This window comes from Eriocheir sinensis, chromosome 16, assembly GCF_024679095.1.
Source record: "Eriocheir sinensis breed Jianghai 21 chromosome 16, ASM2467909v1, whole genome shotgun sequence".
Taxonomy (NCBI): domain Eukaryota; kingdom Metazoa; phylum Arthropoda; class Malacostraca; order Decapoda; family Varunidae; genus Eriocheir; species Eriocheir sinensis.
Window position 1 is genome coordinate 10,210,838 of NC_066524.1, and position 20,898 is coordinate 10,231,735.

General features: G+C 47.1%; 1 protein-coding gene across 2 annotated transcripts in view; it reads left to right on the top strand.

Moving 5' to 3' along the window:
- The first annotated feature begins 19,906 nt into the window (after positions 1-19,906).
- LOC126999270 (sodium-dependent dopamine transporter-like) overlaps positions 19,907-20,898 on the top strand; it is a 59,014-nt gene continuing 58,022 nt past the window's right edge. Inside the window, exon 1 of one of the 2 annotated variants that reach the window (XM_050861667.1) lies at positions 19,907-20,898. This exon is cut by the window's right edge and continues 51 nt beyond it. In XM_050861667.1, coding sequence (XP_050717624.1) covers positions 20,607-20,898 — 292 coding nt within the window. In that variant the 5' untranslated portion in view covers positions 19,907-20,606. The other variant, XM_050861668.1, reaches the window with a different exon arrangement.

Consider the following 20,898-nt stretch of genomic DNA (forward strand, 5'->3'; position numbering starts at 1 on the left):
GCTTGGGCAACCGGCTATTCCAACTTTTTCGAGTGTGCGTCGCACGCGGCCGGGGTCGGTTGGCCGTGTCCACATCCACAACGTGGGCAGGGCACTTGCTCTGTATCGACGTACATGGCGTCGTCTGTTAGAGTGGGGCTGTTGCGACTTGTGCTGCCATTGCCCAGGTTGTGGACATGTTGCTGCGGTTGGGTGGAAGGAGGAAGCTGTTGTAGGTGTGGCGTGCCTGTGGTTCCTCCGTGCCAGTTCTCATTGTCACCATATTGCGCATGCGAGGCCGGCCTACCCATTTAGACTCCGACCACATAAACACGTGGATCGAGTAACAGCAAAGACACACACACGCGCGTGCGCGCGCACCAAACTCATCATGAACCATGGTGGGGGTTTCTCACAAACAGAAGTGGCTTCGCCGTTTCCTAGAGTGTGTTGGAACTTATTTGGTGTGTGGTTCATACAAACCAAACATACCCAATGGCAAGAAGAGAGCAGTGTTAAAGACGACTGCTCTCTTCTTGCCAACAGTTGGGTTTGGTTCATGTGAGCCACTCACCAAATACGTTCTGGCACACTCAGGAAATGGTGAAATCGTTTCTGTTTGTCAGAAACATCTGCAGTGGTTTCTGGTGAGTCTGGTGTGTGTGTGTGTGTGTGTGTGTGTTTGTTGTTATTCGATCCATGTGTTTGTGTGGTTGAGTCAAGATAGGTGGGTTGGCCGCGCGCGCGCAGTGGTGACGATGGGAACTGGCATGGGGGAGCTGCAGGCGTGCCACACTTACAGCTGCTTCTTCCTTCCATTCGGCTGCAGCAACAAGTCCATAACTTGGGTGGTGGAAGCACGGGCCGCGTCAGCCCTTGCTTTGGCAGATGACGCCATGTTCATGCAGGACGGGTGCTTTGTTTGCGTTGTGGATGTGGATGCGGGTAGCCAACCTTGGCCGTGTGTGACGCACCCCCGGAAGGCTTGGAGTTGCCGGTTGCCCTAGCTGGGAAGAGGGGGGCCCAGTGTGAAACCAGCTTGTGGATAGCCGTGGACTCGCTCCCATTTGGGCGTGCGGGCGTTGCCCGTGGCCCCAGCGGTTGGACCGTTGGACGAAAGCGGCTAGTGTGACGCCGCCTTGGGGCAGTGAGGCCGCTGATGGGGTGAGCGTCGGCGATGGCGTCATCGGACTCTCAGCGAATCACAAGCGTGTTTTCGAAACTGTCAGCCAGTCGTAAGGCAGCCGCATTCAACTGAGGCTTCGGGGCGACCCGTTTTTCTCTTCCGGTTTTCTTCCTTTTTCCAAGTTACGTATATTGAGACTCTACATGGACAGGAGTTCCTCACATCCCCCCTCCAACTCCCCAACTCTGGCTTCATCGTTTAATAAGTCTCTCTCTCTCTCTCTCTCTCTCTCTCTCTCTCTCTCTCTCTCTCTCTCTCTCTCTCTCTCTCTCTCTCTCTCTCTCTCTCTCTCTCTCTCTTGCCATTGCCACAATGTTTGGAGGAAAACGTCCAGTGTGATACTACCTTTTAAGGTAGCGTGCGTGACACCGATGGTAAGTAGACGTGACCCGTACATGTCAAAACAGCGCGAAACTCGGGGTGATAATGCGCGAAAGTCGGGATGGTAAGAATTTAGGACTAACAGGGGAACTCGAGGATCGCGAAACTCGGATAACGCGAAACTCGAGAGGGTACTGTATATATATATATATATATATATATATATATATATATATATATATATATATATATATATATATATATATATACGTATGTATGTGTTGACGATGAATCGGATGCCAAGTTTTGGAGCTCCGCGGTGGCGGAGGCGGAGCCGGTTATCTATTTTTCATAAAATGCGGTTATGGATAAATCTGCGGAGGTTAACATATTATTTTTTTGCGGATGCGGACACAAATGCGGATTATTATTACCTCTATCTCCGCGGTTGCGGATGCGGACGTGGATTTGTATTTTTTAACACATAGTACAAAGTACTACATTAGTCATACAAATATTGGCTTTAATTAAGAACTCCAGATAAGCCCATAATATTTGTTATATATATAACAAAGCACATGTAGCGAGAGAGAGAGAGAGAGAGAGAGAGAGAGAGAGAGAGAGAGAGAGAGAGAGAGAGAGAGAGAGGAGGGGGGGGATAGGGACTGGTAGGTGAGAGGAACGGAGAGGAGAGACATGGATGAAAAGAAATCCAGAGAAAAGGCATCATGACAAAAAGAGAAAGGGGAATTATTGGATGTGTAGAGCAACCGCAGCCTCCGCGGTTCTCAGATGCAGAGGCGGACAGTTATGCGGAGCTTTTATTATCAGAAAACGCGGAGGGGATGATGATGCGGAACTTTTGTTGTCTGAAAACGCGGAGGGGATGATGATGCGGAACTTTTGTTGTCTGAAAACGCGGAGGGGATGATGATGCGGAACTTTTGTTGTCTGAAAATGCGGAGCGGATGATGATGCGGAACTTTTGTTGTCTGAAAACGCAGAGCGAATAATGATGCGGAACTTTTGTTGTCTGAAAACGCGGAGCGGATGATGATGCGGAACTTTTGTTGTCTGAAAACGCAGAGGGGATGATGATGCGGAACTTTTGTTGTCTGAAAACGCGGAGCGGATGATGATGCGGAACTTTTGTTGTCTGAAAACGCGGAGGGGATGATGATGCGGAACTTTTGTTGTCTGAAAACGCGGAGGGGATGATGATGCGGAACTTTTGTTGTCTGAAAACGCGGAGGGGATGATGATGCGGAACTTTTGTTGTCTGAAAACGCAGAGGGGATGATGATGCGGAACTTTTGTTGTCTGAAAACGCGGAGGGGATGATGATGCGGAACTTTTGTTGTCTGAAAACGCAGAGGGGATGATGATGCGGAACTTTTGTTGTCTGAAAACGCGGAGGGGATGATGATGCGGAACTTTTGTTGTCTGAAAACGCGGAGGGGATGATGATGCGGAACTTTTGTTGTCTGAAAACGCAGAGCGAATAATGATGCGGAACTTTTGTTGTCTGAAAACGCGGAGGGGATGATGATGCGGAACTTTTGTTGTCTGAAAACGCGGAGGGGATGATGATGCGGAACTTTTGTTGTCTGAAAACGCGGAGGGGATGATGATGCGGAACTTTTGTTGTCTGAAAACGCGGAGGGGATGATGATGCGGAACTTTTGTTGTCTGAAAACGCGGAGGGGATGATGATGCGGAACTTTTGTTGTCTGAAAACGCAGAGCGAATAATGATGCGGAACTTTTGTTGTCTGAAAACGCGGAGGCGGAGGATGATTTTTATTACTGTTATTTTTTTTTTTTCATCACAGCAGAGGAGACAGTGCAAGGGCGTAAAAAAAAGAGAATGCAATAATGAAAAAAAAAAAAAAGCCCGCTACTTACTGCTCCTGAATAGAGTAGAGTGGCCAAAAAGAGAAATCAATTTCGGGAGGAGAGGTGTCCTGATACCCTCCTCTTGAAAGAGTTCAAGTCGTAGGCAGGAGGAAATACAGATGAGGGAAGATCGTTCCGGAGTTTACCAGCGTGAGGGATGAAAGAGTGAAGATGCTGGTTAACTCTTGCAAAAGGGGTTTGGACAGTATAGGGATGAGCTTAATCAGAAAGTCGAGTGTGGCGAGGCCGCGGGAAGGGGGGAGGCATGCAGTTAGCAAGTCAAGAAGAGCAGTCAGCGTGAAAATATCGATAGAAGATAGAAAGAGAGGCAACATCGCGACGGAATTTAAGAGGTAGAAGACTATCAGTAAGAGGAGGAGAGCTGATGAAACGAAGAGCCTTAGACTCCACTCTGTCCAGAAGATCTGTGTGAGTGGAGCCCCCCCACACGTGAGATGCATACTCCATACGAGGGCGGACAAGGCCCCTGTATATGGATAGCAACTGTGCGGGGGAGAAGAACTGGCAGAGACGGTACAGAACGCCCAACCTCGAGGAAGCTGATTTAGTGAGAGAGGAGATGTGAAGTTTCCAGTTAAGATTTTGAGTTAAGGATAGACCGAGGATGTTTAGTGTTGAAGAAGGTGACAGCTGAGTGTTGTCGAAGAATAGGGGATAGGTGTTTGGAAGATTGTGTCGAGTTGATAGGTGGAGAAATTGGGTTTTTGAGGCATTGAAGGACACGAGGTTCCTTCTACCCCAATCGGAAATGATAGCAAGGTCTGAGGTTAAGCGTTCTGAAGCCTCCTGTCTGGAGTCATGTACTACCTGCTGTGATGATCTTCTACTGAAAGAAGTTGAATAATGCAGAGTGGAGTCGTCGGCGTATGAGTGAACAGGACAGTTTGTTATGGAAAGAAGATCATTGATGAATAACAGGAAGAGAGTGGGTGATAGGACAGAGCCCTGTGGAACATCACTGTTGATAGGTTTAGGGGAAGAACAGTGACCATCTATCATCTACCACCGCCGAGATAGAACGGCCGGAAAGGAAACTGGAGATAAAGGAACAGAGAGAGGGATAGAATCCGAAAGAGGGCAGTTTAGAAAGCAAAGACTTGTGCCAGGCTCTATCGAAGGCTTTCGATATGTCTAGCGCAACAGAGAAAGTTACACCGAAACGGCTAAGAGAGGATGACCAAGAGTCAGTTAAGAGAGCAAGAAGATCGCCAGTAGAACGCCCCTTACGGAACCCATACTGGCGATCAGATAGAAGGTTAGAAGTGGAAAGGTGCTTTTGAATCTTCCGGTTAAGGATTGACTCAAAAGCTTTAGATAGACAGGAAAGTAAAGCTATAGGGCGGTAGTTTGAGGGATTGGAACGGTCACCCTTCTTAGGCACAGGCTGTACGAAGGCGTACTTCCAGCAGAAAGGAAAGATAGATGTTGATAGGCAGAGACGAAAGAGTCTGACCAGGCGGAAGCACAGTTTTTAAGGACAATAGGAGGCACTCTATCAGGTCCATAAGCCTTCTGAGAGTTGAGACCAGAGAGGGCATAGAAAACATCATTTTTAAGAATCTTAATAACAGGCATGAAGGAGTCAGAGGGGGGATGAGTAGGAGGAATATGCCTAGAATCATCCAGAGTGGAGTTACAGAAAGTTTGAGTGAAGAGTTCAGCCTCAGAGATAGATGAGACGGCGGTGCTGCCGTCAGGGTTAAGGAGAGGAGGGAAAGAAGAAGAAATGAAAGTTGAGAAGATATTTTTGGCTAGATGCCAGAAGTCACGGGAAGAATTAGAGAAAGCAAGGTTTTGTCATTTTCAATTAATGAAGGAGTTTTTGGTAAGTCGGAGAATAGATTTGGCATGATTCCGGGCAGAAATATAAAGATGCAGGGCTAAACCTAAGAATTTTTTAGTGGGTGGGCACTGGACATTTTTTTAAATTACGGAGTTAGTCATCGCATATTAAAGATCATACGTGTATAATATACATTTATTTCAGCTTCATGATTGAAAAGTGAGAGGGACATGTTCCCCCGTCCCCCCCACAATCAACACCTATGAATTAGCAGGGTTATTACACAAGTGACAAGGCTTGTAATAATTTGTAGTAGACTGTAGGCTATATAGCGAGCTGACTGACGAAAATCAAGGGCACTAGCTAGCAAGTCACACGTACGTCTTTACTTGTCCAATTGTAAACACCGTCTGAACACTCAGAAGTCAGAAATTCATAATCTGGACATAGTAAAAAATAATCACTTTTCTTGTGAAACATGCACACACATTATAATTATACTATGTATGTATGTATATATGCATACGTATACGTGTGTGTGTGTGTGTGTGTGTGTGTGTGTGTGTGTGTGTGTGTGTGTGTGTGTGTGTGTGTGTGTGTGTGTGTGTGTGTGTGTGTGTGTGTGTGTGTGTGTGTGTGTGTGTGTGTGTGACTGTGTGTGTGTGTGTGTGTGTGTGTGTGTGTGTGTGTGTGTGTGTGTGTGTGTGACTGTGTGTGTGTGTGTGTGTGTGTGTGTGGGTGGGTGGGTGGGTGCGGGTGTAGCGAGTGAGATTCGTGCATAAGGCAGCGTAATGCCAAGGTAGCTATATGTAGTAAAATGATGCAATCCCCCCTCCAAAAAAAAAAGTTAGTCATTTCCCCCAGATTTTCCTATATTTTTTACCTTTTGGGCGAAATTAATTTAGTGGCTGGGCAATTTATTTTTGTAGGTGGGTAGTCGCCCACCCAGTTAACATGTTACGTTTAGGCCTGTAAAGATGATGGTTAGCAGGAGCGCGAAGGCTCTGGTACCTTTTGTGAGCTGCCTCTCTATCTTTAATAGCACGAGAACAAGCATGATTAAACCAAGGCTTTTTAGCATGAGGAGTAGAGAAAGTACGTGGAATGTGTGCCTCCATTCCAGAGACAATCACCTCTGTGATGCGCTGGGCACACACAGAAGGGTCTCTCTCCTGGAAGCAGTAATCATTCCACGGGAAATCGGAAAAGTACATCCTCAGGTCGTCCCACCGAGCTGAAGCAAAATGCCAGAAGCATCGCCTCCTCGGTGGGTCCAGAGGATATACAGGAGTGATAGGACAGGATACAGAAATAAGGTTGTGATCAGAGGAGCCCAACGGAGAGAACAGTTTGACAGAGTAAGCAGAAGGGTTAGAGGTAAGGAAGAGGTCTAGTATGTTGGGCCTGTCTCCAAGACGGTCGGGGATACGTGTAGGGAGCTGAACCAACTGCTCTAGGTCACTGAGGAGAGCAAAGCTGTAGGCTTGTTCACCAGGCTGGTCAGTGAAAGAGGATAAAAGCCAAAGCTGGTAGTGAACATTAAAATCTCCCAAGATGGAGATTTCAGCGAAGGGAGAGTGGGTCAAGAAATGCTCCGCTTTAGAGTTCATATAATTAAAGAATTTTACATAGTCAGTAGTGTTAGGTGAGAGATAAACAGCACAGATGTATTTAGTGATAGAATGACAATGAAGTCTTTGCCAGATGGTGGGCAATTCAGAAGAGTCAAGGTCGTGGGCACGAGAACAAGTGATGTCGTTGCGCACGTAGACGCAACATCCAGCTTTGGATTGAAATTTAGGATAGAGATAGTAGGAGGGAACAGAATAGAGATTGTTGTCAGTAGCCTCAGAAATCTGTGTTTCGGTGAGGAAGAGAAGGTGAGGTTTAGAGGAGGAGAGATGGTGTTCCACAGAAAGAAAATTAGAACGAAGACCGCGAATGTTGCAGAAATTGAGAAGAGTAAGGCTCGAGGAGTTATCAAGGCACCTCTCAAGTCGGCAGCCACAAGGGGAGTCCTCCCTGGGGGAATTTATGGTCCCCCCCCCCCCAGGCGGGAACTCCGAGTCACAGTTGTTGAACGCCATTTTTAATTTTAAATTTTGGGAAAAGGTGTGAGTGTTGTGTGAATGTAGTGTGGTGTAGCAAGAGAGAGGATCTGTCTTTAGAGAGCATGCTGAACTACTCTCTGGTGTAGATGAGACAATAGGGAAACGGTTAGTGAGGTAATGGGAATGGTCTTTGAAAGGCTTCAGCACCCTCCTCACTTCCCATATATACCTCACCGGGAGTGGCTTGCGCCCCTTCGGTAGGTGTCTTCCTACCTACTCCAGCCAGAGTAACTTTTGTTGTCTGAAAACGCGGGGCGGGTTGTAATGCGGATATTATTTTCACTGCGGAGGCTCCGCGGAGGCGGATATCCGATACATCACTAGTATATATATATATATATATATATATATATATGTATATATATATATATATTTATATATATATATATATATATATATATATATATATATATATATATGTACAGCCATGTCTGATAGTCCATGAGCAGGTGGTGGGGCAAGCCACAACCAATACTGTGCAGAGCATTCGAAGAAGTTGATTATCCTCACCCCTCTCAACGTGGCTGCTCCTTGTTGTTTGTAGTTATATATAATATGTTAGGTGTGGGAACCATTTATGCTGTATTGTGAAGATGGAGTTAAAATACTGTTTTGTTACAGGCTCTGGCGGAGGTATAAAAAAGGTCAACGCTCATGTGTTGGATAATAATGTAAGAGCACACGATTGACTGAACATGCATGACCTTATCGTATATCCTGTATTACAGCCATTATCATTACCAACACAAAAGGTGTAAAACAAAGTTTGAACCAACTTAGCATGATCTAGCGAAACCATTACTTACCATTAAAACCTCCAAATCACCTAACAGTCGTTTTGAGTGTCCTTTGGTGAATTTTATCTTTAACAAAGTAGTTGCCGAGGTAATGACGTTTGACAGAAATTCACCTCCTTGACTGGCCCTCTAAGGGCTGTGATATCAATCCAATAGAAAATATATGGGGCATTATGAAGCGTGAGTGGGAGGTAGCAGAGAAGACCAAAGCAGAGATAACCAGGCATTCCTATGATGTCTGGGAGAATATCAGACGAACACCCGACATGTGTTCAAAGCTAGTAGACTCTTCCCTCAAGTCTCCAGCAGGTGATTGACGCTGAGGGGGGATAGATTAAATATTAGGAAAGGACATAACGCACCACTAGGGTAAAAGGAGAGTGTTACCTTCCCCCACGAAATAGCGCTGTTGGCCGGGATTGAACATGTGACTATACGATCACGAGGCAAGTCGTTACCTGTCTGTATATCCAGATTTATGCTATACCCCATGAGGCTGGGGTGCTGCCCTATTCCCTTATCCTGCACTTATATATCAATAATCTGTTGAAGTTTACATAGGAAACTCTACTATGTAATGCTTTATGACCTTAATAAAGATTACAATACCGTATGCGTGACATGTTACTCACTTCACCGTAATTATTGGCATCCAAAAGTTTGTAAATCTAGAATGGCAAAGTTTATCGGTCAACATTACATATCCACTTTTCATGAAACCTGGATAACATTAATAAGAAATCAGAAAAAAAAACATGAGCATAGTTGTAACACACACACACACACACTCACACATACACACACACACATACACACATATTTGCACCTCACCATTTATACTGGAGCCGTCACATGCCGTAATATCGGTTATTATTAATCTTACTCATTACATATCATAGGTATTCCATACACACAGCTATCTCTTGTAATTATAACATCAAATACAACGAGCCAAAACATTTGGTGATGCATTACTTGCGATTCCAAGACCTACATACAAAACTACTAACAACTCGTGTAGAACGTCAACTTGTTCGAACGCTCTGCCTAGTATTGGCTGTGGCTTGCCCCACCACCTGCTCATGGACTATCAGCCATGGCTGTACACTCTCCACAAAAAGTTCTCGAACACCTGGGCACGATGGATGTGAAAATGAATCGATCGTGGCTAGTCGCCCCGGAATGGTTGGTAGCCTACCCCTGATTATGATGACGCATCTGAATCCATTACTGTATATGATACGTTTCGATCCTGTGTTGATCTGATGGTCGCAGAAAGTCATGCTCACGTTAGTCTCCGCGGAGACCCCACAAGACCGGCGCAAAGTCATTATTATCCTTCACACTGAAGGCCTCAGTTATCGCCAAACAGCACGGCGGATTGATGTGTCCATCTCTACCGTATCACTATGGGCCAGCAGATATGTAGAAACAGGCACCACTAGTGACACGCCTCGAAGCCTCGAAGCAGACTTAACAGTGTAATGTTCGCATGGGGTGCATACACAAATTATTAAATAAATACCTCCCTCCCATATATCGTATGCTTAACCAAGCTCTCCCAGTATGTGGTTTACTATTAATTTTGGTAGACATTTTATTTTTATACATTTACTGCCAAATATACTCAAACTACCACCTGAAATTATCATTCCCTCACTTGAATAGGACTGTGACGTCACCCGCAGCATTTAAACTGACTGATAGTTCTGAAGCGGAATGGGTTACAAAATTATTCACTCGGTGGTACTAAATTTGAATTAAGTAAATCTACAGACGAAAAAACACCCTTGTGACGAGAAATTATCGCCGCAACCAATGATTATATATAATTATACTACGGTTAAATTAGACATTAATTTCATCGAGATCAAGCAACAAGGCTTACCAGTGCGCATGTAATACTGAGGCATTGGCAAATCGCTCCTTCACACAGAGCATGTGTACACAGGGCTACCACCCACGCGTTCAGGCCGTTCTACACAAGGAGAGGTGTCTCAAACTTTTCGTCCGTGTATCTCAGAATGCATGGTGCTTAAAGCGTTCGAGAATTTTTTGTGGAGAGTGCACACACACACACACACACACACACACACACACACACACACACACACACACACACATATATATATATATATATATATATATATATATATATATATATATATATATATATATATATATATATATATATATATATATATATATATATATATATATATATATATATATATATATATATATATATATATATATATATATATATATATATATATATATATATATATATATATATATATATATATATATATATATATATATATATATATATATATATATATATATATATATATATATATATATATATATATATATATATATATATATATATATATATATATATATATATATATATATATATATATATATATATATATATATATGTATATATATTCCCTATTGTCTCATCAACACCAGAGAGTAGTTCAGCATGCTCTCTAGAGACAGAGCCTCCCTCTTTCCACACCACACTACATTCACACAACATACACACCCTTTTCCAATATTTGAAATCCAAAATGGCATACCATAACACCGCCTCGGAGTCCCCGCCTTGGGGGAGGGGGCGGACCACAAATTCCCCCAGGGAGGACTCCCTTTCCGGCTGCCGACTTGAGAGGTGTCTTGATAACTCCTCGAACCTCTTTCTTATCAATTTCTGCAACATTCGCGGTCTTCGTTCTAATTTTCATTCTGTGGAGCACCATCTCTCCTCCTCTAAACCTCACCTTCTCTTCCTCACCGAAACACAGATTTCTGAGGCTACTGACAGCAATCTCTACTCTGTTCCCTCCTACTATCTATCCTAAGTTTCAATCCAAAGCTGGATGTTGCGCCTACGTACGCAACGACATCACTTGCTCTCGTGCCCACGACCTTGAATCTTCTGAATTTCCACCATCTGGCTAAGACTTCATTGTCATTCCATTACTAAATAGTAAATACATCTGTGCTGTTTATCTCTCACCTAGCTCTACTAACTATGTAAAATTCTTTGACTATTTGAACTCTAAAGTGGAGCACATCTTGACCCACTCTCCCTTCGCTGAAATCTCTATCCTAGGAGATTTCAATGTTCACCACCAGCTTTAGCTTTCATCCTCTTTCACTGACCAGCCTGGTGAACAAGCCTACAACTTCTCTCCGTTGGGCTCTTCCGATCACAACTTTATTTCTGTATCCTGTCCTATCGCTCCTGTACATCCTCTGGACCCACCGAAGAGGCGATGCTTCTGGCATTTTGCTTCAGCTCGGTGGGACCTAAGTCTATATACACCAAGTCAAGTCATACGCAGGTTTGTGAGAGGAGACACGGCCGAGGCGTGGTTTATGCGTGACACTGCTTGGAGCCAAACTAGAGAATGTAGAAACAGGGATTTAGAGAAAATGAGGAAAGGCGTACTAATTTAAATCAAACTTCAACATGCCCTCCTTCACACCCCACACCGCCGTTTGTAGTCATTGAAATTACAGTCACGCAATAGCACAATAAAAAGACATTTTTTCGTCAGTGGCTTGCCTGAACGCGCTGTGGAAGAAGGCGAGAATGCACATCCAGAGTGCACATACGGCCCCAACTTTAGTCACCCCTGAACTGGCGGGTATTTTTATATTTTGGCTCCAAATGACGTCATCCCGCTGCTCCGCCCCAAAACCGCCTCCTGCGCGTACCGGTCGCAGTTTTGAAGCAGAGTGACTTGACTTGGTATATATAGACTTAGGGTGAAACCACCTGAGGATATACTTTTCCGATTTCTCGTTGTATGATTATTGCTTCCAGGATAGAAATCCCTCTGTGTGTGCCCAGCGCATCACAAAGGTGATTGTCTCTGGAATGGAGGCATACATTCCACGTACTTTCTCTACTCCTCATGGTAAAAAGCCTTGGTTTAATCACGCTTGTTCTGGTGCTGTCAAAGATACAGAGGCAGTTCACAAAAGGTACCAGAGCCTTCGAACTCCCGCTAACCATGATCTTTACATTTCCGCCCGGAATCGTGCCAAATCTATTCTTCGACTTACCAAAACCTCTTTCATTCATAGCAAATGTCAAAACCTTGCTTTTTCTAATTCTTCCCGTGACTTCTGGCATCTAGCCAAAAATATCTCCTCTAACTTCACTTCTTCATCTTTTCCTCCTCTTCTTAACCCTGACGGCAGCACCGCCGTCTCATCTATCTCTAAGGCTGAACTCTTCGCTCAAACTTTCTGTAACAACTCCACTCTGGACGATTCTGGGCATATTCCTCCTACTCATCCCCCCTCTGACTCCTTTATGCCTGTTATTAAGATTCTTAAGAATGATGTTTTCTATGCGCTCTCTGGCCTCAACTCTCAGAAGGCTTATGGACCTGATGGAGTGCCTCCTATTGTTTTTAAAAACTGTGCATCCGTGCTGACACCCTGCCTGGTCAAACTCTTTCGTCTCTGCCTATCAACATCTACTTTTCCTTCCTGCTGGAAGTACGCCTTCATACAGCCTGTGCCTAAGAAGGGTGACCGTTCCAATCCCTCAAACTACCGCCCTATAGCTTTACTTTCATGTCTATCTAAATCTTTTAAATCAATCCTTAACCGGAAGACTCAAAAGCATCTTTCCACTTCTATCTTTCTATTTGATCGCCAGTATGGGTTGCGCAAGGGGCGTTCTACTGGCGATCTTCTTGCTCTCTTAACTGATTCTTTGTCATCCTCTCTTAGCCGTTTCGGTGAAACTCTCTCAGTTGCGCTAGACATATCGAAAGCTTTCGATAAAGTCTGGCACAAGTCTTTGCTTTTTAAACTGCCCTCCTACGGTTTCTATCCTTTATCTCCAGTTTCCTTTTCGGCCGTTCTATCTCCGCTGTGATAGACGGTCACTGCTCTTTGGCTCTTCCCCTAAACCTATAAACAGTGGTGTTCCACAGGGCTCTGTCCTATCACATACACTCTTCCTGTTATTCATCAATGATCTTTCCATAACAAACTGTCCTATCCATTCATACGCTGACGACTCCACTCTGCATTATTCAACTTCTTTCAACAGAAGACCCTCTCAACAGGAATTACATGACTCCAGACTGGAGGCTGCAGAGCGCTTAACCTCAGATCTTGCTGTCATTTCCGATTAGGGTAAAAGGAACCTCGTGTCCTTCAATGCCTCAAAAACTCAATTTCTCCACCTATCAACTCGACACAATCTTCCAAACACCTATCCCTTATTCTTTGACAACACTCAACTGTCACCTTCTTCAACACTAAACATCCTCGGTCTATCCTTAACTCAAAATCTTAACTGGAAACTTCACATCTCCTCTCTCACTAAATCAGCTTCCTCGAGGTTGGGCGTTCTGTATCGTCTCCGCCAGTTCTTCTCCCCCGCACAGTTGCTATCCATATACAGGGGCCTTGTCCGCCCTCGTATAGAGTATGCATCTCACGTGTGGGGGGGCTCCACTCACACAGCTCTCCTGGACAGAGTGGAGTCTAAGGCTCTTCGTCTCATCAGCTCTCCTTCTCTTACTGATAGTCTTCTACCTCTTAAATTCCGCCGCCATGTTGCCTCTCTTTCTATCTTCTATCGATATTTTCACGCTGACTGACATGCCTCCCCCCTTCCGCGGCCTCGCCATACACGACTTTCTACTCAAGCTCATCCCTTTACTGTTCAAATCCCTTACGCACGAGTTAACCAGCATTTTCACTCTTTCATCCCTCACGCTGGTAAACTCTGGAACAATCTTCCTTCATCTGTATTTCTTCCTGCCTACGACTTGAACTCTTTCAAGAGGAGGGTATCAGGACACCTCTCCTCCCGAAATTGACCTTTCTTTCGGCCACTCCTCTTGACTGTAGGAGTAGTGAGTAGCGGGCTTTTTTTTCATCACTTTTCTTTTCTTTTCTTTTTTTGCCCTTGAACTGCTTCCTCTACTGTAAATATATATATATATATATATATATATATATATATATATATATATATATATATATATATATATATATATATATATATATATATATATATATATATATATATATATATATATAGAGAGAGAGAGAGAGAGAGAGAGAGAGAGAGAGAGAGAGAGAGAGAGAGAGAGGGGGGGGGGGGGGGTAGCGAGCTCCTCTGAGGAGAGTGATGGGGTGATGTGGCAGGAGCGCGGCTCAGGGGAGCCGTGCCTAAAGGCTCAAGTTAGGTTCCATAGACTATAGTTCTTTAGACACCTTTCCCATCAATTGCAGAAATAAAGTAACCACTCTGCTAAATTTTACCCGCGGGATTTGTTGATTCCTTTATGATATTTATTCCAATATATTTGTTTTCTGATTTTTTTTAGGTACAAAATTTCTTCATTTTTTTCATTATAGAAAAAAAATGTTTGTAAGTTATTTTCAATCAATAGGAATTCCTTTTTCCATTACTCTTTTGAATAGAACAATCCATTTTGAAGTAAGTTGACAGGTCATGAAGAGGTAGTACTGTGTTATTAGATAATTTGCGTTTCGAGAAATCATCAATAATGGTGGTCGTTGCGCACGCGGGTGAGTTGGAAAGGGAAGTTTGACCTGTGAGGAAACAGTTTTCACCACAAACAGTTTACAGGTTTTCCCTTAGCCCAGTCCTCTGTATCAGGGTTGGGTCCAAATACAGGCGACTGTACTTCAGTCCAAGTCCAAGTACCTGGATATTTTTCAAGTACAAGTACAATCACTTTGCTGCGTACTTAAAAGTCCAAGTCTCTCTTGTGACCCAGTCCTGACCTAGGTCGGACGTGGGTCATGGCGCTCCGAAAGGAGTAGCCCGGGGCCAGCCTGTTGGCCTCTCCCCTTCCCCTTCATCCCCGTCTCCCCTTTCATCAAGAAACCTACTTTAAGAAACACTACCTAGCAAGTTATTTTTGTGACATTAAGTGAAATCATGGTGACAGTCTGACAGAGTGAGTGGAGTGCGTGTGTGGTATACCGGGAGGACACAGATCGCCGAGTGTGTCGCCGCCGCGGGCTTCCATCAAGTCCCTGCTGACGCCCCAAGGTCTCCCCAGGCTCACCACCCCCACATCCTGCTGTTGAAGTCTGGTTAGGTGTAGTGCAGTGGAGGCTTCGTCACTCAGGTGGGGGTAATGTGCAGGCTGCTCACCACCGAGGTTGTGCAGTCTGTTCCCAGGAGCAGAAGCGAGTCTTCACATCTGTCTCGCCACCTGTATTGGATTAGCGCTCCACCTATAAGCCCCTTTCTGAGTGACCACCGATACCGCCTCTACCTGCTCTCAGGCCACCTGCTGCTACCTGACCCAACATTTTGACCTGGGGATGACCTCGGATTAACACCTACTCGCCTTCCAGAAGAGGATTACCTTCCATCGCTCATCCACTCTACCACACCGCACTCCATCACCTCCTCACCCTTCAAACATCATCACAACTTTCCCTCCGTTACTGCAAATTACCTACCCCCACACCCCTTTCATATTTGTACACTTTGTAATCTTAATATGTGCCATCTCCGAAATAAACCGATTATTATTATTATCATTATTATTATTATTACTATTATTATTATTATTATTATTATTATTATTATTATTATTATTATTATTATTATTATTATTATTATTATTATTATTATTATTATTATTATTATTAAGTACAAGTACTTTATGTGATAAAAAGTTCCTGTCACAGGTTCGTAAAGCACGAAAATTAGTAGTTTTCGTATTTACACATTAATGAGACATAATAATATTACAATACAATATCATAACACTCAATGTGCGTATTTACCCAATAGTATCATCACAAAGTTCACTAGAATCTATATACAGTATATAACTTTTGATTAAAATACAATGTACCTGTTTGTACTTGAATGTAGCTACTTGGTATTTTTCAAGTACTTTGGGTCTAAGTACAAGTACGAGTACAATTGAATTTTTAAACTTCAAGTACAAGTACATGAAAATCTGTACTTAAGACCAAGGGTGCGGGTTCGAATCCTCACGCTACCACTCGGATTTTTCAGTCACCGCCGAGTGGCTTAAAACTACCCACATGCTGTCCTGAAGACCACCCATCAACCCGGACTCTAGAGGAAGCCGTCCAAGCGAATCAAGAACGAGTTCCGGGGGGCAGCATGAGCCAACGCAAGATGGCGCCACTATAAACACTCGCCTGCGCCAGAACGGGCTGGGCCGACCATCAGGCCCCACCTGGAAGAAGCCTTGGGCCGACCATCAGGCCCCACCGGGAAGATGCCTACCGGCGCAATAGGCAACAACGTAAAAAAAAAAAAAAAAAAAAAAAAAGGTCAAGTACAAGTACATAATTATAGTACTTGGACCCAACCCTGCTCTGTATACAGGCAAGAACGAGGAAACGGATTTAAAAAAAATATATATAAAATCGATATTTCTAACTCAGGGTCCCCTCATTTTTTTTTTTTTTTTACAACAAAGGAGGCAGCTCAGGGGCACAAAAAAAACAATAATAAAAAAAGCCCGCTAATCGCTGCTCCCATAAAAGAATCAGAAGAGGTGGCCAAAAGCAAGGTCAGATTCGGGAGGAGAGGTGTCCTGATACCCTCCTCTTGAAAGAGTTCAAGTCGTAGGCAGGAGGAAATACAGATGAAGGAAGATTGTTCCAGAGTTTACCAGCGTGAGGGATGAAAGAGTGAAGATGCTGGTTAACTCTTGTATAAGGGGTTTGGACAGTATAGGGATGAGCATGAGTAGAAAGTCGTGTGCAGCGGGGCCGCGGGAGGGGGGGAGGCATGCAGTTAGCAAGTTCAGAAGAGCAGTCAGCGTGGAAATATCGATAGAAGATAGAAAGAGAGGCAACATCGCGGCGGAATTTAAGAGGTAGAAGACTATCAGTATGAGGAGGAGAGCTGATGAGACGAAGAGCCTTACCTCCACTCGGTCCAGAAGAGCTGTGTGGGTGGTGTGAGTGGTTTATTTTTACAACCGCTCTCTGAAGAAACCGAAAGCATTTAACACATTCAGAGCTCCTGTGATATGACCTGCTGCACGGCTCAGGGAAGACTGTTGGTGGCATTTCCAAATTCAAAGGAGTCGTCAGCCGTGAATTATGGCCAGGGACTCATTGAATGTGGCTGACGGCATGCGCAGAACGGTCAAATGGTGTCACGGCCGTGGAGATTATATAGCTCATGTTCTCTTTTCCTCTCTCTCTCTCTCTCTCTCTCTCTCTCTCTCTCTCTCTCTCTCTCTCTCTCTCTCTCTCTCTCTCATGTGGCATCATATTTTCATATTGTCACTTCCTTCTGAACCCACATCTTGAATACTTGGGTTCATATTTTAAAACATATCTGGCTCCCATTACGACTGTTTTTCCAAGACCACAGAGAAGACGCCTCCGTGGCCTAGTGGTTAGCGTGCCTAGCTGTGAATCCGCGGGTCAGGGTTCTAAACCCGGCCCGGGCAGTCGGCGTGCGGCTCACCCAGCTGTTCATCCTCCCTTTCTGGATTTTTTTTTCTTTTTTTTTTTTTTACGTCGCTGCCTGTTGCGCCGGTAGGCATCTTCCTGGTGGGGCCTGATGGTCGGCCCAAGGCTTCTTCCAGGTGGGGCCTGATGGTCGGCCCAGCCCGTTCTGGCGCAGGCGAGTGTTTATAGTGGCGCCATCTTGCATTGGCTCATGCTGCCCCCCGGAACTCGTTCTTGATTCGCTTGGACGGCTTCCTCTAGAGTCCGGGTTGATGGGTGGTCTTCAGGACAGCATGTGGGTAGTTTTAAGCCACTCGGCGGTGACTGAAAAATCCGAGTGGTAGCGTGGGGATTCGAACCCGCGTCGTCCGTTCACGCGGTGAATGTGGGCCCAGTATGCTACCACTTCCTGGGGAATGTAAACCCTGTGTCCCGGGGTAATGAATTCTTCCCATCACAGGCTCATGGGTCAGTTCGACGGAGATGAGCACCGCGGCCAAACGCAGCTGTAGCGTCTGCCCTCAACTTTACCTTACAGAGAAGATTAACCGGGTTTTAATTATTGATTTTTCCGTTCAGTGTACGGAAGTTGTGTAAAGCTATCACAATAGGATTGCAAAGCAGGCCATGAAAATCCCAGCAACTTCTAAGAGAGGCTTTTCAACCAGGCGAGCTGAGGCGTTGATACGTTTAAGAACTAGTGTCCGTGGTGGCGCCTCGTCCTATATACCGGCATGACCCAACGATATCACTTCTATTAACTCAAGAGTCGCGGAGTCCTTAGCATTCCGGTGGGGACTGATTAGAACAAAACTTCCACAATCAAAATATCTCCGGCCGCGGCATCGGGGCGATCTCACGTGTCCCGGAAAAAGGGAAAAGAGAAGAAAGAACGAATGTTGGAATGGCGATGTCGGTGGTGGTGGTGGTGGTTCTTGTAAGATGGCGAACTGGCTGAATGGCTGCACGCATGGCTGTCGATGAACCAGCCTCGATCGATTTCCGTCATTCCTGCTTCTATACGTGCAAGGAAGGCGATGTAGGGGAGGCTAAAACTAAGATGCAGGAAGTGTAGGGGTGTTGGTAACGGTGGTGGTGATGGTGGTGGTAGTTGTTGTGGCAAACTGGCTGCCTGTCGAATAGCCACCCTTCTCATTGCATCCCAATTTCTTCATGCAGGGGTGACAAAACAAAGGTGCTAGAAGTATTGTGATGTTGGTGATGGTGTTGGTTATGGTGGAGGTGGTGGTGGTGGTGATGGTGGTGGCAAACTGACTGACTATCGACGAGCCAACCTTCGCTTCGCATCCCCGTTTCGTCATGCAAGGAAGGCGATGCAGGGGCGACAAAAACGGTGATGGTGGTGGTGGCAAACTGGCTGACTGTCGACGAACCAACTAGCCCTTCGCATCCCCGCTTCTCAATGCAGGGGTGAGAAAAACGAAGGTGCAGGAAGTGTAGGAAGTGGCGCTGGTGCTTAGGTTAGCTCGTGTAAAATGGCTGGACGGGTGCCTGCCGCCGTCGAACCAACCTTCCCTCACATTCCCGCCTCTACGTGCAGGGAAAGCCATGCGGGCCGGGCAAAAACGCGGCGAGATGAGGAACTGAACCTTGGAGTGCCAAGCTGTGAGGCCGCGAGTTCCGTGGCGCGAGAGAGAGCCAGCAGGCGCGGGCCGAGGCAAAGAAGGCACCGTGAGCACAGGCCCGCCATTCAGCGCGCGGGAACCAGCTACTCCTCCCTCCGCCACGGAGATAAAAAGATGCTCAGATTAAAAGCGGCTTATTCTTGAGTCAGCGACGAGGGAATATTTGAGCCGCGCTGCTAGTGTTGGGTGGAGGAGGGGGGGGGGCGAGGGTGCTGACCTAGGGCATTAAGGGGTGGCGTGATGAAGGGGGGGTGGTCGGGCATGTTGGAATGGCTCGTCTGGAATACAGCGGGAATCAGAGTCTTATTGGAATTCCTCCGCCACGAACACCCGGCCCAAGGTCCAGAAGTTTTGGAATTTTGTGATAAACGTTCCTCCATCCTTCATAAGGCGCGCCAGATTCCCTTCTCCTTCCCTCATGTGTGTGTGAAGGGCCCCGCCCCGCCCCGCCTGCCCCGCCCAGCGCCCCGCCTTATCCCCACACTTCCTGAGTCAGTGGTGCAACCCCTGACTTTTTTCATTATAATCCGGTGACCTGGTTCAGTTTTGGGTCAGTTGGTCTGCGGGAGGCGTGTTGCGCCGCGACAGGGCAGGGGGGGGGAGGGGGAGGGGGAGAGGGTGTGGCGTGAAATTCAGCACCGCCTCCCCCCGCGGCAGGGCAGGCCTCGGCGGGATGCCCCGGCCGCGGCTGCGTCACGGCCGTCACGGCCACCGCCGCCAAGTGACCCACCGCACGATGACTGCACGAACACGATACTCGGATAGCGGCGGCGGCGGCGGCGGCGGCGGCCTGGCTTGCCTGGGCCTCCCGTGGGCGCCACGCGGTGCCGCCGAGCTGCCATGTGCGTCACGCCGCCGCCGTCACCGCCTTGCTCAGCGGCCGTGGTGTGGCGCGCCGCGGGGCGGCCGTGTGCTGGGCGGCGCGGCCGGGCAGGGCGTGGGACTGGCCGCCGAGGCGCTGTTCCCTGCGACAGGAGTTAAAGGACAAGACAGGCAGGACAGGGCGGGCCAGGCGGCGCGGCGCGGCGCACCGCTCGTGTGTGTCTTGTCGCCTTGGGAGGGGCGGGAATGTAGGGTAAGGCGTGACGGGGTGGCAGGCGGCGGTGGGCGGGGCGGGGCGGGGCGGGGCGGGGCGTGCCGTCACTAGGCTGAGGCGCCGCCGCTACCCGCCACACTCCTTCGCCCACGTCCATGACCGACGGTCGCCATCAGCGCGCCCGCCCGCGGCAGCCTTGGTGCCGCGCCGCCCGCCGCTCCGCCCCACGCCCCTCGCCCACCGCGCCGCGCCCCGCAGAGTGAGGCCGCCGCCGCAGCAGGTGGCGGGCGTGCCCTCCGCCGCGCCCTGTATGTGGCCGCCCCCCGCGCCGCCTCCGCCGCCACCACCACCATGTCCTCGAGCGGCACCAGCAGCCCCCCGCCGGCGGCCCCAGAGGCAGCGTCCTCCCCAGGCCCGCCGCCCCAAGCCCCGCCCAGCCCCGCGGGGCAGCCAGCCGGTGAGGGCGTGACCCCCCCAGCAGGAGCTCTCACGGAGGTGCGGCTGGTGGGCGGCGGCCGCGTCGCCACCCGCCTGGCGCCACACAACACTCCCACCGCCTCGCCGCTGCTGCCCCGCGACGATGGCTACTGCTCCTCAGACTCAACGCCCAAGGCCGCAGGTAACGCTGGCACGCTCCCTGGCA